This window comes from Strigops habroptila, chromosome 13, assembly GCF_004027225.2.
Source record: "Strigops habroptila isolate Jane chromosome 13, bStrHab1.2.pri, whole genome shotgun sequence".
Lineage (NCBI taxonomy): Eukaryota > Metazoa > Chordata > Aves > Psittaciformes > Psittacidae > Strigops > Strigops habroptila.
In genome coordinates this window covers 2,726,885-2,751,902 of record NC_044289.2, presented here as the reverse complement: position 1 = coordinate 2,751,902, position 25,018 = coordinate 2,726,885, and the positions used below count along the sequence as shown (strand labels likewise).

Genomic DNA, 25,018 nt, shown 5'->3' with positions numbered 1-25,018 from the left:
TTTTTTATCAATGACAAATTTATCAAATTTTGTCATTCTGAACACAAATTCCAGACTTACTTTTGTTACTTCCCATTTATTTAGTTTATATGGAAACAGCTGGTGATTTTGGGTTCATTTTTTACAGCTTGTTCTTTGCTGCCATTTCCTTCACTTCTTAGCAGCAACATCTCTGTGTTTCAAGACTCTCTCGTCTTATTGTTCAAGCAATTTGAATTGATATGAAAAAATATTCCAGCAGTTCCCGACTATGCCTACTGTGCTGGTTGGATCCTTTCTACTACCCAGCAGAGTACTTAGTGATGTTTTCTTTCTCTGTGCTGTTCTGTTCTCTGCTTGCCCTTTATTTCCAACTGTATGCTTGTTTATGATCATCCTTACGCTCAACAAAAGATAGTGACATGTTCATAATTGCTGAGGTGATGCTGACACCTAAAGAAAAGACCACACTTTATTTGTTGGAGGGCTTTTTTGGACTGGGGGGATTTGGTTTTGAGTGAGATATGTGGACCTCTCAAACTCAGCTCTGGAAACGGATGCTGAATGCTTCTGAGGTGAGAGTATCAGCTGCAAACAGATGTTGTTTCCATTGGCTAGAAGGTCGTGCTTGCACTTGACCAGACAAGTGATGCAATGTGAAGTTCTTCAACAGTGACTTCAAAATGTCAAGCTTGGTGTTTCAGTGCTAAAACCACAAGCCTCCTCAATGACCACAGTCCTTTCTGGTCACTGAAAGTGAACTGGTCAGGGGGCAGCTAGACCTGTGCTTGGTGTTGGCAAGCAAACACTCTCCCTGCACTTCCAGCTGACTGCCCTTTCTCCCTCCTGCCCTCAGGGTACCATGGCCCAGCCCTGGAGCCTCACTCACTCTTGCAACTGCACAGGAGTGGGCACAGTGCTTCCAATGGTGCCTTCACCAAGGTGAGATCTGTCCCAGGCAAGACAGTCTGTCAGGATGGGCCCTCCAGACATCCAGAGCCCTAAAAGAATCCTAGAAATCTAGACTGGTTTGTATTGGAAGAGTCCTTAAAGCTCATCCAGTTTCAACCCTGTTTCAACCCCCATGGCAGGGACACCTTCCACTAGAGCAGGTTGCTCCAAGCCCCTGTGTCCAACCTGGCCTTGAACACTGCCAGGGATGGGGCAGCCACAGCTTCTCTGGGAAAAGTCTGTGCCAGCGCCTCAGCACCCTCACAGGGAAGAGCTTCTGCCTCAGAGCTCATGTCAGTGTCCCCTCTGGCAGGTTAAAGCCATTCCCCCTTGTCCTGTCCCTACAGGCCCTTGTCCAAAGCCCCTCTCCAGGTTTCCTGTAGTCCCTTTAGGCACTGGAGCTGCTCTAAGGTCTCCCCTTCAGGAGCCTTCTCTTCTCCAGGCTGAACCAGCCCAGCTCTCTCAGCCTGGCTCCAGAGCAGAGCTCCTCCAGCCCTCGCAGCATCCCCATGGCCTCCTCTGGACTTGCTCGAGCACGGAATTCATCTTTGTCCTTCGTGTGTGACTTTTAAGCCCCTTGAGCTCCCACGTGAAATACAAACCAGTAGTTTTAAATACAAATCGGTGTTAACGGTCTAGTTCCTCCTCTGGTTTGGGACAGGGCCAGGATTAGAATAAACTCACTGGGACGATAGAGCTCTTCCTGCTGGTGAGAGCCTGTGCGCTGAGCCAGGCTCCTGCGCTGGGGAGGCTCCGTGCGGGAGCGGGGCTACCGCCGGTACAACACCCCCCCCTGCGGGCTGCTCCTGGCCAGGGCTGGGCGGGAAACGGAGCTTGGGGAGAGCCACAGGGACGGGCGCAGGGAGCTGGGGCGGCAGCAGGAGCACCGCTGGATGTAACGGGGAGGCGGTGTGCTAGGAAACGCGAATTACTCGGCGTAAACGCGTGCCCAGCACCGCTGGCATTTCTGTTGCAAGTTGAATTACTGTCTAACATCCCCCCGCAGTGCTGGTGATTACACGGGTGCTCTATCCGGATGGTCATCGCCTTCCTTCCCGTGTGCAAATCCGAGCTCAGGTGGTTTATCGGTATTGATTCATCTACTTTGTGCCTCTTATTCTCTTACGAGAGGCACGCTGGTGTTTTGGTAAAGAACTTGCCGGTGGAATAAGCAATTATTAGTGTTTTGTTCAAGCTTGTGCCTTCACCTGTGCATAAAGCCTCGGCGCGCAGCGGTGCACGATGAGGTATTTAGCAGTTAACTCTAAAGTAAAGTGAATAATCATGACAATGAGTATTTTCAGCTGCAACCGTCTCCCGCTGTTCCCAACCGCTGCTCGCACAAAGGACCCTCGGAGCCCACCGTTTCCCACCGCCGGGCTCTAGCAGAGGGTCGCTTCTCCCCTTTCCTCCCCGCTCCTATTCCCATCTCATCCCCGCGCTCAGCCGCACTCCCCATCCTCCGGTTAACGTAGGACCCCGCGTTCACTCCCCATTCCCGCTGGAAGCAGGGCAGGAGCAAGCAGCCGACACTGCCTGGCAAGGCGCTGTGCTCCAGCTGCTACCGATCGGAGACTCCTGTGTGCGCAGCTGGGCTTGATTAGGAATCAACCCCCCCCAAGCCACCCCCACCCGCCCCTGCAGAAGCCTTTTAACCCGCGGGAGGGCCAGGTCGCGCCCCTCACCGTGGTGGGGCGGCGGGGCCGGATTTGCGCGGCGCGGCCGGTGCTGGGCTCGGTGCGGGGGGGCTCGCTGCCTCCCGCCCGCCTCCCGCCCGCCTCCCGCCCGCTCCCCGCGCCGCCCGCCGCGCCGCCCGCCGCCACTTCGGCAGCTCCTCCGAGCAGCGCCGCGGCTCCGCGCCGCCGATGCGGGCGATGTTCGCGGGCAGGCAGCGGCACCGCGGCAGCGCGGAGGGCAGGTGAACTCCGGGGAAGGATGACCGGCGTCGCCGCGATCGTCTTCCTCCTGCAGCTCTTGCCCAAGGCGGAGGGACAGGTTTTCGCAGGTGAGTGCCGCCCCGCCGACTGACCGGTTCCCCGCCCGCGGCCTCTGGTGCATCCCCCGCGGCAGGGCGTGCGGCCCCGGGGACGGCGGCGATGCCTTCCCTCGGCCTCGCGGGGAGCCCCAGGGCAGGCAGGGATGGGAACGGCTTTGGAAGGTGGTAGAGGAACGAGCGGTCGCGCTGGGGGTCAGTTCCTGGAGCCCGGGGGTTCTGCCGCGGACCCCGCCGGGCTGCAGGCAGCGGCGTATGGGGGGCTCGGTCCGAGGGTTGTTGGTGCGGTTGGAGTTGAAAGCGGCGCCTTTATGTTTGGATTGACCATCTCTGAGCCCTTTTTGTGGTAAACAGGCTTTCCGATGCAGAGTCAGCTCCCGAGGATGGGCAGCTCGGAGGAGCCGCTGCCTCTTTCCCCCAGCCAGGCGAAGGGGCTCGGGGCTGTTCTCGCAAGTTTAGAGGCAGCTTTTCCTCCCCTTGTATCTCGTAGCTCAAGTAACTTTCTCGGGGGGCTCAGCTACTTGGACCGGTCCCTTCACAGTTGGCACTTTCTCTGTTACTGTTGAGGAATACTCTGCTCTCCTGGCATGTGGACAGTAATAGTAGCCAGCTATTTTCCTCCTCCTACGAGTTTCTTTAGGCATAGTTTGAATTACTTGAAGATAACAGGTGCTTATAGAGATTCTTTTCTCCTTTTGTGCTATTTTGTACCGAAGATATGCGTGGTCTTGTTTTTCTCTCGGCTTTTGTAATACGGCGTTAATTTGCTTACTGCAGTTTTTCTTTGTGAAAAAACCAGTCGTAACTTCTTTCTCTCCTGACTTCATGTATTTAGCTTTCTAAGTTATTTCTTCTTTCTTTTTTTTTTTTAAACCAATTTTTTCCACCTATCTCTATATTTAAGACAAGTAAGAATTCCCTGTCCAGCATTGCTTAGCACAGGGATAAATCTCAGTGCTTGTGGCTCGGGCGTATTGGAAGTAGGAAACTAAGTTTAGATGCTCTCAAACAGCAAAAGATTTTTCTTAGTGTTAAGGCTGAGACAGCTCAAATGACTTTGTCTTGCTTCTTTAAGACAGAAATAGTGCCGAGGGTCGCGGATGCCGGACAGCCAGAGCTCTTGTAACCCCTCTTGGGTCCAGCCCGGCTCTAAAGCCACCGGGTGTGCGAAGGGCCAGGCAGGCTCCGGGAGGCTCAGCTCGGTGAAGTAGCTGCTGTCATCAATCCTGCCCGGTGTGACACCCCCCTGGTATCTTGTCTACATTGCTAGGCAACTGCACAGATCCCCAGATTTATTAGAAAGGCTGGGAAATCTAACCTAGTTCGATAGCTGCTTCGTTGAGTAAGCAATATGCAGAGCTATGCTTTTTCTCTCTTCCAACTGTATGTTCATGTTCTTGACATTTGTCATATCAATTGAGTTTAGATCCTCGGTTTTTGATGACTCATTTACCCAGATGCTTAGAAAGAAGAGCGTCCCATGAAAATATCAAACTTCAAGGGGGCAAAACCCACTTTGGGTTGTCGTTGCCCTCAAGCACAGTATGAGCCATTTGAGCTAAACACATGCAAGTTGAGGGATTGGCCAGATGTTGTCATTATTTATACATAGCCATGAAATATTCTGTTCGAATCGTCAGTTCAGTGGGAATAGTGACCGCGAGGTTTTTCTAGTCCTTAGTATCGGCTCCTACCCCCTACTTGAGTGCACTGCTTACCATTCAAAGAGGAGCTGATTTGAATAAATGTTGTTTTCGCAGCTGCTATTGATGACGATAAAAGAAAGTTTGCTCCTCTTAGACTATATTGACTGAAGCGTCGTGGTCTGGTCTTTGTTTATAGAGCTGATATTTTTGTGGTAAAAAGCAAAGTTTTTCAGATGCACGTTGCCTGTAACTTTTCAGTGAAGTTTGGAGATTCGTTATTGCCACCGGTGCGTTTTCGCATCTTCCATCAGGTGGTGCTGTCTCCACAACTATTAGGATGCAAATAACTCCTGTCTGATTATTTTCAAAGCCTAATGCGTTTATTCAGCAGCCTTTTGTTAAACATCCCGAAAAATCACTGTGCAAGAAGTTGGCTGAGTTTTCGGTTTTATTTTCCTACATGGTAGTGAGCTAAGAAGTAGGAATAGACGCAGGTCAAGACAAAATGGCATTCGATTCCAACTCAACTTGAACAACTGCTGCTCCTGCTTCATATCCACAGCATATAAAATTAGGAATACTACAAAGCGACAGCAGAACGCCTATGGCTTTGTTCAGGAATACCTGGTTTCATACTGAGGGAGCTGGTTAAAACTTATTCCTTTATGTGGCTTCTGTACTGCCCGATTTCTAACTCTCCTCCCCAGTGATTATTTTCCATTGCCTGCAGTCCCTGTATTTGTTTGTAACTGGAGATGTGCTTTTGAGGTTCTAAACTTTTTATTAGCTTTAGGGTCAGCTACTAATCTAATTCCTCCACTATCCCATAGAAGAGACGCAAATAACACCAGGTAGTTCTAGCAATTGCCAGTTCTATCAGGATTTCATAAATTAAGGAACTTTGCTTATGGGGAAGTTTTTTTTGCTTAAAGCATATGTGCATTTTTTCTCCCCCCAGATATGTGGAGTATTCTTGCAGTTGCTGTGTGCTTCGCTACTGTCTGGTTTGTGTGTGTTTTTAGCACAACAGGGTGGAGAATAGAGAGATTAAAGTCATGTGCAGCTGTGAGAAAGCATTCAGGGGGAAAGTAGGACAGTGGGTTTACACTGGGACTGTTCACCTGAACACCGGGTTACTTTGACACTTTGTTTTCTTCTGATGCCATTGTTTGCTTTATTTCTCCCCCATATGGCTCCTAGTTTCACTGTGGCTGGATACTCCTGGATGTTTGGATGTGTAGCTGGCTGCTTTCAAATACAGCTGCCACATCTTCGAATTACAGCAATGAATAGCTTGTTACACGCGATTTGTCCAGGGAAGAGGGAAGATGAAAGGGGAGCAAACGGTGAGGGATTTTTGAAGGAAGAAGAATTCATTTCCTAGGAGTTCGTTTAGTCGCAGATTTCTCTGTCAGTAAATTGGCATTGAAAAACGGATCTCTCTGAGCAAGCTACTCTGTGTGGCAACTGTTAACAATGCAGCCATTTAACTCAATAATCACTTTTCACTCCCTCTGGGGAGCTGTTAGCACTACAATCCAACTTTATTTTTCATTCCTGGCTGGCTTGATTTGCTTTCTAACACATAAACAATTAATATTGAAAAGGTAATGTGAAGCTACCTATTTCCACAGTGGCAAGGAAAGGTCACTGTGTGTATAAAGGCATTTGTGACTCTCCAAGTGATAATCTCTTCTGTCTGCACTTCAGAGCCCTGTTTTTACCATCCACCCCTCTCGAAGTCCCTCAGCTCTGCTCTCCTTGTTTAATTGTCCTATTTTACTCTGTTGTGCTCTCTGTGCAGGCCCACGTACTCTGGCTTTCATTTATGTTATGGGAATGATTTGGGACACTTACTGTAGAATATTATAGTATTTCTTTTAGAAGCCTCTATTATCTGTCACCATGGAAACCCAAATAGTGGCAAAGATGTAGGTCTGAGGCTTTGAACCTCGAAAAATATGGACAAGGGTTGATTCCTACAGGAACAATTACTTTTGTATATAAAATCCAGTTAAGTGGAGAGCAGAAAGAGAAATAAATTGATCTGTTGAGCATTGCGCTGACAATCCTCCTTTTGAATAACATTCAGCATAGAAGGATCAGTGTGTCTTTGATTCTCTCTCTGTATGTGTATGGGGTTTTGTAAAGCTCATTATTTATCATAATAGTTGTTTTATGCCTCTGGTAATTTTCAGTATAATTTTATAAATGAGGTAAACAAATGTGTATTGGCAGGTTTTGTTCTTTGCTTGAATGGAAAGTGCTGAATGTAGAATGCAGAGGTGTGCAATGCTAGCACTGGAGCTTAAATATTTTGGCACTGAGTAAATTTGTGACTGATTAATATGACACTAATAAAAAAAACCCCAGAAGTCATCTAAAACCCACCTACCAAAATCTGCTTTAGATATATATGTGTTTGCTCACTAATGTGAGCAATAAGAGCGATGATACTTATCTGTTTTGCCATAGAAATACTGAAGCCTAGTTAGCATTCATAAAAACTCTTATGATGTTTGGGTGATGAGCAGCAGGAGTGTGTGTGAGTATTGCTATATAAAGCCTATGTCCTTTAGAGAGAGATTTCTTAATTTTATATGGAAACCGCTTCAGTCTGTTTCCTCAGAGTCCAGTAATGCATAGATAAAATATGTGATGAAGCTTCTAAAATGTGCTTGGAGGTATGTTCATAGATGAGGCTTTTCTGGCAGATATTCTAAACAGCAGCAGCATCTAGAGGTCACCTGCTGTTGTAAACTGAGCCAAGCTGTAGTCCAGATTTCCTGCTGTGATGCAAGAAACCTCCTGGGCTTCCCGTTGCCCCTGTACCAGAGGGCTCCACTTCCACAAATCATAGCTTGTGAGTTGACATTTATTGACTCTGTGGTGTCATTCCTGGAAAAGAATATGCTGGACTTGGCTTTTTATGGTACTACTTGAACTTTTCAGGGAGCAGTGTTGGCTTACTTCAGCCAAGAGTCACTTTTTTTTCTGGTATTGCTCATATTTCCTAGTTCTCTAAGGAAAACATAAGGGCACATAGGGATAGGGCAAGGGGTAATGGCTTCAACCTGCCAGAGGGGAGATTGAGATGAACTCTGAGGCAGAAGTTCTGCCCTGTGAGGGTGCTGAGGCACTGGCACAGGTTCCCCAGAGAAGCTGTGGCTGCCTCAGTGTTCAAGTGCCCGGCAGTGTTCAAGGCCAGGTTGGACACAGGGGCTTGGAGCAACCTGCTCTAGTGGAAGGTGTCCCTGCCCGTGGCAGGGGGTTGGAGCAGGATGAGCTTTAAGATCTCTCCCAACACAAACCAGTCTGGAATTTCTAGGATTCTAATTTACCTTCTGATGGTGCTCTCCCTGCTGTGCTGGTTAGCACTACATGGATATCATTTCATTTGGATGATATCTGCTTTTTTGTGAGAAATCCTTACCTGTCTCTTGACCTATCACCTTCCTGGTTTTGTGTTACCTTTTATTTTTGAATGCCACTTGCCTTCCACCACCCTGCTCTTTCCAGGCAGATTCAGAGGGACAGAGCAACCCTACGCATGTCAAAGCAGCCACACAAAGAAGGTGACTGCTGTTGGTGGCATTGATAAGAACTTCTTTCAAACTGGCCCTGTCTTTCTCTACGCTCATAATTACAAAACAAGCATTTGCTTCTAGTGTTCATTATTGCAAGCTCTAAAGATCATATATCTTCATGGTGGAGGAGGCAATTACTATGTCTTAATCAGACTATACATCATTTAATCAGACCCACTTGTTTTTTAATATCCGATAAATACATCCCATCTATCATAGCACAGTTCAGAGATGTCAGATGCTTTGCAAGCTGGATGATAGGACCCTGCGTGTTCTAGAAGAAAACGCTACAAAGTCAGTTAAAGAAAACAAGGACCTTTGAATAAAGAAGACTCCAAGTGTTGTTTGACACCATAGTTAAACCTGATGTAATTCTGGGGAGTGCAATATCCACCTGTAAACAGGGCAAGGAACCCCAGGAAGAGTGAACCTGCTTAGTGCTTGGTCTCCTCTGGGTTTCTTCTTTTCTTTTAACTAGTGCTTGTAAATCAATCCAAGGCCAGGAGCTTGGTTTCTTCCTTTCTCCAGGTAGATCTCTCTGGGACTGTGGGCTTGGGAATTCAGCCAACTTGGTGAGTTCTGCTGTGGTTTGACGTGGCGCAGCTCATGTAGTTAAAGAATGATTGAGCTGCTTATGCATTTTGAGAGGATGGGACCTGGCTCTTGTGCGTTGGTATTTTTGAGCTCATCCTGCAGAAGGACTGTGGGGTTTGACAGCTGATGATGTTGTGTGGGCACAGATCAGTGCTGCAGCCTGAGCAACCTGCGGTTACGCAAACCTCTATTCAGCTGTGCCGCTTGGTTTGTAGTGGCAATGCTCAAAGTAACCTATATCTCATGTTTTGTTAGCTGAAATGCCTTCAGAGCCAATGTAACAGAGGAAACGGATTTTTGCCACGTTTATTTCTTCCACGTACAATCCTTGTCAATCTCAGCTTCATTCCCGGGTAGTGACTCTGTTAAATCACTGGGAAGCAGCTCTTGGCTGCTAATTCAGCTGTGCATTGAGCAAAGAGGGCTGCTTCAATACTTGTTCTCTGCAGTGTTGTAAAGAACAACAATATCAAGAGTGTTACAACTTTAATCCATGGTTTATCTGTTTTTTAATGTTGGGGGTCAATCCTTCTCTCTTTGAATTTGAAGAAAACATCGTTAACTGCTTGAGCAGAGGTAGGGCTTCATGCTGTATTCGCGATACTGTTCTTGAAATGGGCTTATGACTTCAGTACTGCTGAATTTGTTTCTGGAATGACCTTAACCTGTGTGTGTGAATCTTCATTCCCTTGGTATCAACTCAAAGCTCAGCCCCCCAGTAACTGGGGAGGAGGCCTAAGCCGGCAGAGACAACAGTTGTGTGCAGTGTGCTTTCAGGTTCTTTACTTAATAGAAAAAGCACAGGGGTGAGAGTGGTCTTGGTGCTATGTTTTGCTTGTTTAAAAAGATACTGAAGTTGGTAAAACTATTCCTTGGCAGAAAGCATGTGACACAGTTGTAACCAACTGGCAGAAGTAGGGCATGAAGATGAAGCAGGGGAGGGAGTTAAAGCAATTTAACTGCTATATAGGTGGGTCTTCCTTCCTTTAGAGACACACTTACTGGAATTGCAGCAATACTTGCTGGATAAGCAGAAGAGCACTTCTGTCAGCAAGATGGGCAGCTGCTGCACTTGATGGTTTATTTCTTCTGAAGAGGGATTTTCTGTCAATGTGCACCCATTTATGTGCTAGCAGCATTTCTAGGTGTGAATTCAGTGCTTTAATAGAAACAGTTGTTGATGAAAGTGTTAGTGTAATGTCTTTCTTCCACAGTCAGTTGTTTCTCAGCGAGATATTTCATGTTTTGATATTTTCTCAGAGGTGTGTGACTGTAAGAAGTGTATTTTAAACAAAAACCCAACCAACCAAACAAAACCCCCAAACCAACCCAGCCCTCCCCCCAACAAGCCTATACACAAGCATATACGCAAGCCAAGAGGCTGTGTATATGCAATTCCACGCTAGACTGCACCAGGTCGGTGTCTCTCTCTTTCTTTTCAGTTCCTAAGAAGTGAAAAGCACAGATACAAACATGCACAAGCTATTGCTAGTGTTTTCCATGTAAGTCCATCTCTTTGCGAGAGGTGTGTGTACCTGCATTTCTGTTCTAGCAGGGGAACCTACTTTCTCCAGCCTTTAGTTGGGTGTGTTTGTGAGCTTACCTTCTCTCTCATTCTGGACTTGATAGGCAATTGTCAGTCTGTAGTGGTATCAAGTCATCTCTCCTAGTGAGTATCTTTAATAGAAAGTCCTTTCTTTCCTCTTTTATTGTTTATTACATCTGAAGTGATTGCTTTATTGTATAGTAACTTTGAAACATCTGAGGAGCCAACTGTGTTAAGTGCTTCAGAGGCACAAATGACTCATTTTTGTACCCTGAAGATCATTTTTATCTTGCAGTTGTACGCAAGAAATAGCAGAAGAAAGGGTAGCAGCATCACAGCCAAGCAGCAAGGGTGGCAGCTGACAAGATGCTGGCGTGTTTGGGTGGGGGGTTAGTTACAGAGAAGGAGGTGGGAAGGTGGTATGATGAGATTATAGCAGTAGGAAGAGGAAGGGAGCAAGTAAGAAAAGAAACATGAAAGGTAAGAGGAGCCTGACAGGATGGAAACAGTGAGGAAGCTGACATGAAATAAAGCTCAGAAATTAGCTGCTGTTCCTGATGCTCGCAGGCTGGGAGGATGGCTGGCACTGCCATCAGCTTGTCATCTCCCTTCTTGCAAGTTAACTGTCAACCAAAGTTATTGATAGAGAGCTCAGGGCTGCAAATTTTGGTCCTTAGGCTGAAACACGGGCTGCGGTGCTGAGGCATTACTGTCAGCCCTTAATTTCACGGTGATGTTTTCTCAAACTGGTTGAGCATATCTCTTCACAAACCAAACCGAAATGGGTATTTTGCATTTACTAGCAGCTCATTCAAGGTTTGCTTAGAAAAGTATGAGATTTATGTTAAATTTGCCAGTTGCTAATGTTTTAAGAGCCTAAACCATGATAGAAGCAGTTTTCCCTGTTGTTACCCTAGCTCAACTGGTATTTTGACCTGTTTCTGTGTTCACATTACAGTTGTACATTGTTTATTTCAGTAATGAAAAAGAACAAGGGTGCAAAAGGAGAAGACTTTGATATATTTGCCCTCTGAAAAACATGATCACCACCCCTGTCTGTGCCAGAATAGCTCAACATTTCTTCCCTGTGAGGCTGGTGAGGCGCTGGCACAGGGTGCCCAGAGAAGCTGTGGCTGCCCCATCCCTGGCAGTGTTCAAGGCCGGGCTGGAGACAGGGCTTGGAGCAACCTGCTCTAGTGGAAGGTGTCCCTGTCTGTGGCAGGGGGTTGGAACTGGATGACCTTTAAAGTCCCATCCTAATTCTATGATTAGGATAGCAACTATGTCTGGGTAGCTTAGTGCATCGCTGGGCTTGGTTTGGAACCTATGCCAGCCGCCCAGATGTGATGTGCAGTTTTGTGCAGCAGCCAAACACAGTTACATGTCTGGAAGTTGTCATGTTCATCAGCTACCTAAAGCCAATTGCTCATCTTTGCTCCTTCCCTTCAAAAAATTGTATTTTCAACTTCAGTGGTGGTCTGCAGCAGACCTTTCTGTTGCATTGCTGGCTCTGGCTAAACAGGATGTCATCTGATAAACTCGGCTTTCAGATTGGTGGCTTCCTGCTCTCGGTGCTCCTGTGGTCTGGCTGTGGGTTGCCAGCCCTGACTTATTCCCTTTAGGGCAAATGGATCTCTCAGAGGTGTCCTGCCTGCAAAAGGCAGGTGAAGAGGCAGCAATGGCTGGGTTCCTTGCCAGCAATCAGACAGTTATTTCATGCTACTCCTGCATACAAAGAGTATGTATAGTTATTGCCAGGAATGCTGCTGACTGTTTGGATGCTGCCTACTTGAATTGGACCTGCTGTTTAATTTCAGTGGGAGAAGGGGGTAAAAAAAATTGATTTCATTAAATCCAGGACCAGTTGAAAAGTTTCCACAAATATGGTCTGAAAATCGATTTGTAGGAAAACAGCTGTTCTAAACCAAGCAGTTCCCCTGCAGTTCTTTAGATTCAAGCATTCCGCCATGAACCAGGGCAAAAAAAAATCCGTAGAATCTAGTATAAAATAATAGGTTTCAATAAATTCTGTAGGGAGTCTTATGTGGGCATTTTAAAGGGGCTTCTACTATGAAGATGGTGGTAACACTCCTCCAGCTTCCTGAATAAATTTTTTCAGCAATAGGGTCTCCTAGGCAAACAGTCAACGTGTTTTTACGATTAAAAACTGGGAGATGGTGTATGTACTAACAGATACCAGCATGTGATAGCAGTAATCAGGGAAGTGGGAAGCTTGGAAATAAACAAACACGCTGTCTCTGCTGGCACAGGGATAACCCTGGAGACTGCCAAGGCCAGAGCCTGCAAAAATAAGAAAGTATAATTAATTGTCCTTAAATGAACCTACCAAGCAAAAATAACCCTTTTAAACTAAACTCCCATCTTTGCATCTTTTATAATACAGCTTTTCCACATGCCAAAGTTTCTAATGTGCTTATTAATGTTTCTGTGCATGCTTGGTATAAAGAATTAGCATACAGAGCATAGCTGCATTGGACAGCTGGTTTACTCTTGCATTTTGATGCTTTTCTAGCAATGATACAAAAATTAATTCCCCAAATGGCTGAGAAGTGATGTTTCGGAACAAAGTCTTGGTGGTGTTTGAAGGTCACTTGGCAGTTGTCTATGTTAAATCACTCCCAGGCTTTCTCTTCCTTCCCGTGCTTCCTTATGTCCGTGTTGGTGTGAAGAGCATGGCAAGAAAGCAGAAAAGGGTTATTTCCCCCTACCCTCCCCCAATGCTCTGTGCTGATGATCTTCTGTTGCTAAAATAACACTAAATAAATGAGAGATTCATTGAAAGAAGTATTAAATTTCCTTGTGTCAGTCAGTATAATTCCTAGTGGTTACTGACTTGAGGGTGATTTGCAGATGTTTGGAACCTAGCGCATGCAGGAAACGGCAAAAGCATTATGAATGCATGACCCAAGTTTGGGGCATATCCTGCTTGCCAAGTGTAATTCATGTCGGAATTTCCAAGGAGAATATAGAGTGTTTGGATCATATAATGTAGTCATTTACCTGTAAAATTTACACTATGCTTCCTCATAGTGTAGGGAATTGCAGAAAGAATATTCCTCAGGATCAGACTTCAGATGCAATTTCCATTAAAATTCAGGAGAAATTTAGTAGCAGTTCCTTTGTCAGGTTTTTTTTTTGTTCTTACTGAAGGTAAACTTTAAAGACATTCAGTATTAGAGAAATTGGAGAAATAATCTTGGAATTAAGAATCCCATGCAGAAGCAGCCCCAGTCTTGGGAAGAATTGCAATATAGATCCAGAGTAAATAGATACAAAGTTATTTTGAGTGGATGAGAGAAATCTGGGAGTGATTAATGCTGAGATTTTGAGAGGGCTGACAATTGACAGCATATTTGCATGCAACTGAATATGAATTTGGAAAGAAGCAAGTACACTAAAGGCAGAATATGCCACCTGCTGTGTATGTGGTTTAAAGAAGTGTGTGTCTGGGATTTTTTTCCTGTCTGGAATATTCCCCTCAGCTCTGGAGATCATCTTATTCCTGAGAGTGACAAATTATAATATTGAGAGTACCTACAAGTGACAGCAGTTTCTTCACTTTTGAACTAAGATTTACCATGTCTAAGTACATTCACTTTCTGGAGCTGTAACTGAGAATGGAGTTGTGAAAGGGAGAGCACCTCAGAGGAAAGGAAGGGCAAGAACGGACAATTACTTGACATGCACCAAGAGTAATAGAATGAGATTAAAACGAGAATAATTTACTTTGAGCACTAGGAAAATCTTATTGCATATCCATGAGATTGTGGAATTGTGTCCCAAAGGAAATGGTGGAAATTCTGTTGCACAAGTCATTTTAATTTAGACAGGACAAAATAATTGACTATCTTGTGTAGATGGGGGAAAAAAAAAGTACTGCATTCTGTGAGAAAACAAATAATCCACTGCAGGCTTTTTTCTCTAAATCTCTTTATAATGGTGTTGAAGAGGGGAAAGAGGAGGAGGTACAGCAAGGAAGAAGAATGCTGTATTTAGCATATAGTAAGTGTAAGTGATATTAACACATACTAATGCTTCTCAACTGTGTTTTTAATTCATCTGATTACCTGTTGCAGATCTGTTAAATAGCAGCAGCATTATGGTGAAGTTAAGGTTGGATGATTGCCTCATGTCCCTTCCAAACTCTTCCCACTCCCCCACCCAAATCTGTGTTCAGACTTGATCTAACCTGGGGGCAAATAGGGAACACGGTTTTTCAAGAAACAAAGCAAAACAACCGCCAGAACCCCCCAAGTAAAACAAAACCCCAACTATAAGTGCCATGTATGACATGTAGGTGCTAAAAAAGTACATGATGTACAAGTTGGAGAGGGTGGGAGTGTTAAGCAAGTAATGTCTTATTTCTGCAGCAAAGCTCCTGAATGATGCTTCGTGAGGTTGTTTAAGCCAAGCTTTGGTAGGTGAGCACTAGCTCTTACCCCAGGAGGGCCCGAGGTGAGGCCCTGGCTGTAACATCCAAAAGGGCCTTAGAAGTACTATCTGCAGCTGAAATCAGTGCTGCTGTGTTTCCTGTGTGTGGGATTGATAGATTCCTAAGGACCCTGAAAACTCCTGGGTGCTTCAAATGGGGAACATGGACTTAACATGGGTATCCTTCCTTCATCTCTTTGGGCCCTTAAAATGGGAAGGGTTGGACATGGTGCTGTGAGGTGGGTTGGGGAGTGCATCTCTGTTTTGTGAAGGATCAGAAATTCTATAGCTGGAGACAAATCTGAGAGGAAATGAATAATGCTCCCTGTGGAGATCAGTTTGCATAGTGTGCATGGGGCCATGGAGCTAGCGATAAGAATAAAAGCAAATATTGCATAGCTGCTCATTCAGTAAGTACTATCCATCTCTTGCATAGAACAACAAAAGGTCTCGTGGCAGAAATAAAGTATGTGACCAGGTAATATTTCTTAAGTCAGGGTTTTGTGGACGACCTTCTGCTGGGGCAACTAATACCTGCCAGAAAGCTTGGTTTTTATTGATGTTAACAATATTACTTTTTTCTTCCTTTTGTAATAAGGAAACCTATAACCAGTTAGAGCTGGACAGTAAGACGGGGGCTTCTCATTTTGGCTGCATGAATATACTGGCGGGGGCTTTTGCTGCTTTGCAGTCATGAGCTGGTCTGTGTGTAACTGTGCAGTACACTGCCTCTTTCGTGGTACAATATCACCCCAGAATTGATAAAGTAGATGTAAAAGCAGGAGTTTGGATACTTTGGCAGAGTGAGTTGTGCAACCAGCTCCTCTGGTGATCATGGACAGTTGTGAGGATCTGTATTATGGCTTAGGCTTGACCTGCAAGCAGATGGTTAGACTATAATGAAGTGGGATTTGAGGCTTTATGATTGTTTATAAATGCGTTTACTATGTGATGCCTCATGGTCCACTCTTCTTGTTTGAATCAAACCAGCATCATGTATGCAATTAAGGTCACCCTGCACTTTGTTCATTTCAACTGTAATAGTAGAAAGCTGGGTGGGGCAACAAGTGCTGCTGCAATTAAATTGAATAACTGATTATTTGAATCCCATTAAAGAAGAAAGGAGGTGAGGAAACAGCCTGTGTTATTTATCAGTCAACTTGAGGGAATTCTTGTCTGCTGAAAATTAACTTTAATTCTATTGTTCTCAGTATTTACTGCAGTGTTAAAAAGAAAAAATAATGTGTTTCTTCAAAACTTTTTCCATTATACCCTCAGGCTTCCAATTCATTTTCCTTACTCTGCTCTTTCCTTTTCAAGCCATATATAGTGGCCATTCATTCCTCCCATGTGTTAGTGCAATGCCCATCAGTCTTATGCTGTAGGAATTTACTGTGGCACCACAGCAGGCGTGTGTGCCTGTGTGCTCAGATACATATGCTTAATAAATATGCAGATCAGTTCCTGTTCTGAGGCCATAAAGGTGAATGGATTTACTTAGGAATCCTCTCTAAATTCTTTTCATTCAACAATCTCTGCTATGAAGAGTAAAAAGGTAAGAAAAAAACAGAAATTAAAAATGTTTCAGCAGAGCTTTTTCTAAGCGGATTTTTTGTTAGAGTTTTCTGTTTTATAATTTAAATGTCATACATGTTTGACAGAAGGAAGACAGCACTGTGGTGTCCTTATGCCATGCTGTTGGTACAAGGAGGGAAGCCCTAGCAAAGGGGGTCTTCTAGTGTTGTTGGGCTGCCATCAGTTCAGGTGTTTTGTTTTCCCAAGGCTGGGACTTGAGCTTGTTCCAACCAGCCATGAGTGTATCAGTGGCCTGTCAGCTGCTGCTGTGAGTTAAAGCATCTTCTGCTGAGAATGCACACCAAGGATCTTCAAATCTCTAACAAATCATAAACAGTGTGGCAGCAGGTTCAGGGCAGCGATTGTGCGCCTGTGCTGGGCACTGGTGAGGCTGCACCTCGAATCCTGTGTTCGGTTCTGGGCCCCTCACTACAAGAGAGACATTGAGGTGCTGGAGCGGAGCCAGAGAAGGGCAGTGGAGCTGGTGCAGGGCCTGGAGCACAACTGTGATGAGGAACGGCTGAGAGACCCAGGGAGGGTTTAGTCTGGAGAAGAGAAGGCTCGGGGGGGCCATACTGCTCTCTACAACTACCTGAAAGGAGGATGGATTGAGGTGGGGTCAGTCTCTGCTCCCAAGGAACAAGGGATGAGACAAGAGGAAACGTCCTCAACCTGCACCAGGGGAGGTTTAGATTAGATATTAGGAACAATTCCTTCCCCACAGGGTGCTCAGGCATTGGAACAGGCTGCCCAGGGCGGTGCTGGAGTCACCATCCCTGGAAGGATTTTAAAGATGTGTAGACATAGCACCTGGGGACATGGGTTAGTGGTGGCCTTGGCAGTGCTGGGATAAAGGTTGGACTTGATGATTTAAAGTCCTTTTCCATCCTACAATTCGATGTCATAGAAGCAGCTTGTGGCAGGTCACAAAAATTTGGGAGAAGCATGGTGGGATTAATGAATTTGCTTTTTACTTCATGAACTTAGATTCCATTGGCATCTAGTTCACACAGTAAGGAAAGTCTGTCATTTTTCAGGATATCTGCCTGTGTCAGAAGGTGCCTTAGTTAATCATTCAGAAATAGAATGCACTCACCATTTTTCTTTTATGGGAACTTGGGACAAAACAGAAGCCTGGAAACTTAAACTGCAGTTTATTGATTGTACATGTCCATAGGACAGAGTAATGAAATAGCACAAGGTAATGGGAGTGGGAATCACATATTCAAGCTGATATTTATGTAGAACTTGACCTTGACTCTTCCTGCTCCCTTCCTTCCACTTTAATGTTTTAAAAAGAAAGTAAAATGGATGAATTATTTGTTGTATTGAATATTGTTCCCCAGGATACCTCTCTTCAGATCAAACTTTGATTCCAAAGATATTAAGGAGGAGGAAAATGTTTACATTGCCATTTTATAGCAAGCCAAATTGAGTACAAGAACATTATCTGTAATATATGTATAATTACACAAGGGAAAGGACTTAAAGAAAATGTATTCTAAGATGAGTCAAGGTCTTCCATTCCCCTAGTACTTTATGATGCTTCACTGTTAATTAATTCTTCTAGAAGTAAGTATATTGCAGCCCTCTGCACTTTCTCTGCTCCTGGTTTTCCCAGAGAATCGAATTGCTCTGACTCACTGTGCTTGCATTTTGTAATCTCCCAGGTGAAAATGAAACCTTGCCCTTTTTAGCTAACTTGAGCTTTCCTTGATGACAAACCAGCCTATTGAGTGTTATACTGAAATCACACAGATTGTGTGAGAAGCATGTTCCCTTCATAATACTTTTTATACTCACAGGAATTTCTGTATTGAGAGATACTCACTGGCAGGGAATAGATGAATATTTTGTAATGTATTTAGATTAGGCATTTGGGATTTGAGGGCTCAGGTCTTCTGTTCTAAGCTCTGTCTCCATCTTATTTTATAACCCTTGGCAAGTTATTTTTCCCATGTCTCTATTAAGTGTATTGTAAATGGCATATACGTTTCTTTTCTATCTATAGGAGTCTGGGGAAGCTTAATTAGCACTTGTGAAATCCTTCAAGATCTCCTGATGAAAGGCAAGATGAGTGCAGTGTGTTTGAAGGCCGGCTCCCTCTCACTCCCAGTGTTATCAAATGATACCTTCTCTAGAAGGTTTGATAATATCTTGACTGTCATCCATGAACATGCATTGAATGAAATCAGTAGAGCTACTTATTTCTTACCTTCCAAAAGTTTCTTAGGAATACCAAGCAGTGCACAGCTCTTCCATGCAGGAAGAGATACCAGTTCTCGACTAACCAGTTGAAACAAGAACTGGTGGTTCCAACACTCTCTGAAAAAAAACCTGTCAGAACTCCTATTCTGAGGCTTGTGTCTTCCAGAATTTGTTTCAAACTGTGGGAGTTTTGTATCTTTAAGCTCTTCTGCCCTTGTTGCCTTCTGTAGCCAAAATGTAGAGGTCAGAGTTAGAAATGAAACTGCACTTTCGTTGTAGAGATGTGTATGAGACAGGCAAGATAAACCATTATTTATCATGGGGCTTTTGGGAGACAGTGGTTGTAATTATCTTTGGTAAGCTCCTTTAGGTTAGGGACTGTGTATAACCTTTCTAACAAAAGAAATGGAAGAGTTTTCTGCATGGTATGGATGATCTTGCTCCCCCAGAGTGAGTTTTTCGCTTCCTCAGGCAAAAGTGAACTCCTGTAAGTGAGCCCCTGCCCCAAGTGCATGCCCATGTGTCTGGTCATGCTCCTTTTCTCCTTGCAGCTAACCAAGTTTGTGTCATAAACAGTCCTGCCTGTGGGACTAGTGCCTGAATGAGCAGTGAAGCACCTTGCTTTTGCAAGGTGGATGCCTCGGGATGTCTCCATCATAAATGGATTCGGGAACTTGCTGTTTCGGACATTGCTTTGTGGCAGGTGACAGATGAATTGTAGCAGGGCAGACATTGATTTTCCCCACAGCAGACAAATATTCTTTTAAAGAAAGATGGTGAGCTCATAAATACACAAATGCTGGGAAGTGAAAGGGGTTTGTTTTTTCGTTTGAGCTGTTGTTAAGAATTGATTTTGAGATGCAACCATCTTTTTCATTTGTGACTGATTTATGTCTGTGTTGTAGTAGAGAAAGTTTAATGCATTTCTTTTGTGTATATTGGGGGCACTTCTAAAGTGAATAGTGATAATGCCTCCAATTTAGAATGGCCTAAAATGCTACTTTCCACCTTCTTGATCTGTAGTTGCTCAAGTCTATGTAGAGAGAGATGTAACTGTTAGGTTAAATGACATTGATACTGGAATTGAATTGCCGAATGGTTGAGATGGGGCCTCTGCAGGTGGTTTAGTCCAAGCCCCTGCTCACCACCTCCAGCAAGTTGCTCAGATCTGAGTCCAGGTGGGTTTTGAATCTGGCTAAAGATGGAGAACCACAGCCTTTCTGGTAAACCTGTTCCAGCGTTTGACCACCTTCACAGGACTTTTTATTTCCATATTTAAATGGAGTTTCTTGTGTTTTAATTCATCCCCTTTGCCCCCTGTCATTTCACTGGATATCACTGAGTGGAGTCTGGCTCAATCTTCTTTACTTCTTCCCATTGGGTGTTTATGGACACCAATAAGATTCCCATGAGCCTTGTTGAGGCTTTCTCAGCCTCTCCTTGTATGTTGGATGCTCCAATCCCTTAATGCTAGGTTTGCACCAGTACATCTATATCTGTCCTGTGCTTCTTGTGTATTCATGTGCACACACATGTTTTAACTCTTTCTGCACAGATTAGTGCAACCCTAATGCAATACCTGTTTTGGTATATGCATTTTTGTCTATCTTCACAGCCACACAAACCTAAATACATTGGGATTTCATTTGGAGACAGCTGATACATAGGGCAGGATTTCCCAGGCGGTTCTTGTTTGATTAAATTTCAGCGTGTGCTTCATCAAATATTTGCTTTTGCTGAATAAATTGGTATATTATGTTAGCTCACCCTGATTTACTGTCTCAGTGCTGTCCACCAGACACAGAAAGGTAATAATCAGTGTGTCAGTATCTGTTATATTTTCATTTAAAGGAAATCAGACTAATTCTATTTTGAGACAATATACAAGAAGGGAGAGAGATTTGTTGGTAAAATACTGATTTCTCAGAATGTCTTGCTAGAAGCTGAGACTTTTTATTAAGACATCTTGAACAATGTATTTGGCTCTAGAAGTCCTCAAAAAGCTTCTAGTACTTGGACTTTCTTAAAGGCTGGAGGTATCCCTGCTGTTGAGGTGGCTTAGCTTGGTAGAACTAAACTTAGAGTGTGTTGGAATTCTGTAAATTGAGGAAAACAAAGACGATTAATCTCTCTTATGGTGTGTTGAATGAGTTGGGGCTGTTTGTGGTTTAGCTTACACATAAAACTCTTGTTTTGGGAGTGGTACTACAAAGTGTAGTGTTGCATATTTGATACCTCCAGAATCCTTTTTCTGTCAGCACTTTATTTTAAACTTCTTTTTGCATTTATTTTTGTCTTAAAACAGCATAGCAGTCTGTAAGGGGAAAAAAAGAAAGGGCTTTTTCATTGATTGATTTAAACTTGACTAGAGAAAACTCTCTAGTGGAGGAAGTAGGTTCCTGCTCTGTCTGCCTGAATCCATCTCTGCTTAGTCTGGCCTATGGCTGTTGACTCTTGTGTGTTCATTCCTGGCTGCACTGGTACTTCTAGTTCGCATTACAAGATTGATAGTATTTGCTGCTCTGCCTGCTTGGACCAATGTCATTAAATTTAATGATTTGCAAAATATAACTTTGACTACCTGCTTGCAGTAGTCTGTAAACTGCAAGCACTGCAAGTAGTCTTGGAAACACGTTTAATAGTATTTTAAATGTGTGCATTAAACAGGGAAAGAGAAAGCTCCTCAGGGCAGGCCAAGCCTCTGTTCTAAGCTCCTGCTGCTTTAGTGAGGAAAGACATAAGTGTTGATGTAAGACTTGTACATGTAGCACAAAGTCAATAGTGTGATGAGTTTTGTTGGTTTTCTTCAAATCATGATTGACAAGGTTGTACAGGCTCCTCTCTGGCTTCAGAGAGGGTTTGGTTAGTATCTGAGCGCTCACAAGGTAACAGCCACCACCAGGCCAGAGCTGGCCTCAGTAGTGTCTCTAAGAGACATGAGTCTTCTTGAATCACGGAATGGTTATAGTTTGGAAGGGACCTTGAGGTTCATCTAGTTCCAACCCCCTGTCACAGGCAGGGACACCTTCCACTAGATCAGGTTGCTCCAAGCCCCATCCAACTCTGAACTCTTCCAGGGATGGGGCATTCTAGATGATGGATCCTTGTCAGGATGGCAGATCTGTTTGCAGAGATCCTCCTAGCTGCTGTCAGATGGATGCTGTCTCTTTCTCACAGTCATCAGCCCTTGCAGAATGCTGGGGGTGTAAGAGCCAAAGCTCTGCCTGGGACACCAGCTGTGCAGATGTGTCAAATACAACCTCCACCAATATTTCTGCCCAGTGAGGTGCTGAAATCTCATTAAGACAGTATTTATGAAAACTAAACACTGAAAAGGAGCTGTGGTACCAGGTAATTACAAAAGTTTGTCTTCTCATAAGTTGGTGTTTCAGGTTTCTAGTTGCAAAACCCCTGAAGATAATTTTTCCATCGTTTTAATGGGGAATCAGAGCTGTGTTTAATGTCACTATTGTAATTTCCCACCACTGAATTTTTAACTACATATATTTTAAAATTGACTGTTAAATAAGTACATCCTTCTTAGGGTGAGGGGCTTTTGACAAGGACATGCAGTGACAGGACAAGGGGGAATGTTCATGAAGAACTGCAGCCAGTGGGAAGAACTCATGTTGGAGAAGACCATTGCGACTGCCTCCCGTGGGAGGGACCCCACACTGGAGAAGGGGAAGAGCGTGAGGAGTCCTCCCCTGAGGAGGAAGGAGTGGAAGATACAGAGTGTGATGAACTGACCAGAACATTCCCTATCTCCCTGCACCAGAAAAAGAGGTAGAGAACTTGGGAGAAAAGTTAAGTGCAGAAGAAAGGAGTGGGAGAAAGGTGTGTTTATAAGATCTGATTTTACTTCTCATTACCCTACTCTGGTTTGATTAGTATATATTAAATGATCTTCCCCAAGCTGAAGCTGTTCTGCCCATTACAGTAACTGGTGAGAGATCTTCCTGTCCTTATCATAACCCATGAGCCTTTTGTTGTATTTTCTCTCCCCTGTCCAGTTGAGGAGGGGGGTGATGGAGCAGCTTTGGGGACCACCTGGTGTTCAGCCAGAGCCAGCCCCCCACAATAAACCAGAAACTTTCTGGAGGGGGTGAGAAGAGAGGAAAAAAACCTGTGACAGCTTTCACTGTATTCTTGGAGTATATATATAACAAAAAAACTTAATTTTTATTTGGAAACTTTCGAGTTTTATATCAGAGATTGAAATTGAGTTTGTTTTACTGATGAGAAAACTCTTGATCAATACTCAGTAAATCCTTGCTGAGGAGATTTCTTTAGCAGAGAATGTGCAAACGTTTATTTTGAATTCAGAACAAAACATTACTTTGCACTGAACAATTAAAATCTATTGATTTTTTTAACTTGGAGGTATTAGAGTAAGGAAGCTTACGTCAGCTTCTAAATTCCTTTCTCCTAGTGCTCTTTTGCACACATGTAAAACCTTACATATATAGCTGACTACTTCTTTTTTCTCCAGCACCTTCCTCCAAATCTTTTAAGATGTGTTTGCTTAGCTGTGGATATGGGCAAACACACACTGTTGTTTGTTAGAATTACTAAGGGGTGTCTGTTTGCATGTGCAGAAGTATTCTGAATTTGACAGTAAGAGAAGTGCTTTTGTGAAGCCTCTGCTGGCTTTGGGAACCTCATGAACTTTGAAACTAAGTTTTGCCATGTTTCTCTGCTCCACCCACATCCCATTCCTGCCATGGGTGTTTTCTACTGCGGTGAAAAATACTAAGTTTTCTGTGGTGAAATGAATAATGTGGTGAATGCTGTGGTGAAAAATAATAAGGTGAAGGAAGGTGGATTTGGATTAGATCTTAGGCAGAAGTTCTTCCCTGTGAGGGTGCTGAGGCGTTGGCACAGGGTGCCCAGAGAAGCTGTGGCTGCCCCATCCCTGGCAGTGTTCAAGGCCAGGTTGGACACAGGGGCTTGGAGCAACCTGCTCTAGTGGAAGGTGCCCCTGCCCGTGGCAGGAGGTTGGAACTGGATGAGCTTTAAGGTCCCTTCCAATGCAAACCGGTCTGGGAATCAATGAAGTTGTGAGTTTTATCCTGAATCAGAGGTTGACTCAAATGATGCTCATGGGGTTTTTCTTTTAATTAAAGGATATTAATCTGCCCAAAACCTCCCCCTCACAAGCTAGAGATCCCTGCTGCACAAAGCTGGGAGTAACACCCCTGCTCACAAAGCCATGTGGCCTTCTGCAAAGAAGGTCTTTTACCACCTCAAAGTAAGAAACTATGTGTAAAAGTGTTTGGGGTTGATTTTTATAACCCCTCTCCCCACTACCACCTTTGAGAGTTTAAAACTTAATGTAGCTGTTTGTAATTCAGGCAGTCTGAAGTCTTTATTTTGACTCTTAAGCAGGATTTTCTGTATCTTCATTTTGCAACTGCAAACATTCAAGAGGGTTTGTGTGTGAATATACATTTATGCACATAGTCCAATGCAGAAGAGGGGACAGAGGCTTTGGGGGAGGTCTTGAAGAGAGTTCTTTTAATTCTAACAAAGCCGGAGAGTTGATTAGCAATCCTCTAAGTAAACACTGTGAGTTATCTTGAATTTCTTTGCTATTAATTATTAAAGGCAAATTACAGTGCTAAAAAATAGTCTGTGGAAAGATTGTAATTTACATATATGGGTTTAAGTGTCTTTTCAGTTATGATAATTTCCACTAAAGCAAGAAGGGTGCTCAAGAAAAGGCTGGAGGGAGAGGTGATAGATTAATTTTTGGATTGAACAGAGATCTGTGTTTCTGATGATGGCAGTTTTCACTGGTGCTGCTTACAGAAAACAGAAGCAGCTGAATTTTGGATGTGTCTTCAGCCATGTAGAGGCATTGAGGCATTCTTTGAATTTATTTGAAGGTTTAGGTACTAACTGGGAAGCTGTGCTCAAGGGTCTGCTTCAAAACCCACCAAAATATGTAGAAAAGCTCCTGTTGACTTGCTGGAGCTGACCCACAACCATTCTCTACTTGCAGCTTGTTGAAACAGATGAGACCCAGCAATTTTTAAGCCATCTTTCTTTTTGTGTTCCTCTCTTGTGGGCATATCATCTCTGTTTGAAGAACTTTGACAGGATTATTGCCAACAGTTCAGCTGGCGGACTGGACGCTTCTAGGAGGAGAAGGTGCTTGGTTCAAATTCCAGTAGGGACAGAGACCTTATGCTGCTCTGATTGTGAATCCTCATGTTCTGTCAACATCTGGTGGTTCTACTTCCCATTTGTTGGAATATTGCCCTTTTCAGAAAAGCAAACATTTGCTCTTCCCTCATTTCATTATTGGGCTGTGAGAGAAAGGTGGTGATTACTGCTTCATACCAAGTGCCTAAAAGGCATCTAACTGTTGCTGGAGTTTTTAAATGCCAACTTGTTTTTCTGCTTGGATAATAATGTGTGTGTGTAACTGCTCTGTAACATATGTGGATGAAGGCCCTGCCTAACTGCGGTTTTGGGAGTAGCT

At 44.0% G+C, this 25,018-nt stretch overlaps 1 protein-coding gene across 2 annotated transcripts in view; it reads left to right on the top strand.

Moving 5' to 3' along the window:
* Positions 1-2,325: 2,325 nt before the first annotated feature.
* The window catches only part of PTPRT (protein tyrosine phosphatase receptor type T), a 447,177-nt gene continuing 424,484 nt past the window's right edge, over positions 2,326-25,018 (top strand). For both annotated transcript variants that reach the window (XM_030502880.1, XM_030502878.1), the window contains exon 1: positions 2,326-2,935. In XM_030502880.1, coding sequence (XP_030358740.1) covers positions 2,866-2,935 — 70 coding nt within the window. In that variant the 5' untranslated portion in view covers positions 2,326-2,865. The remainder of the gene's footprint in view (positions 2,936-25,018) is intronic.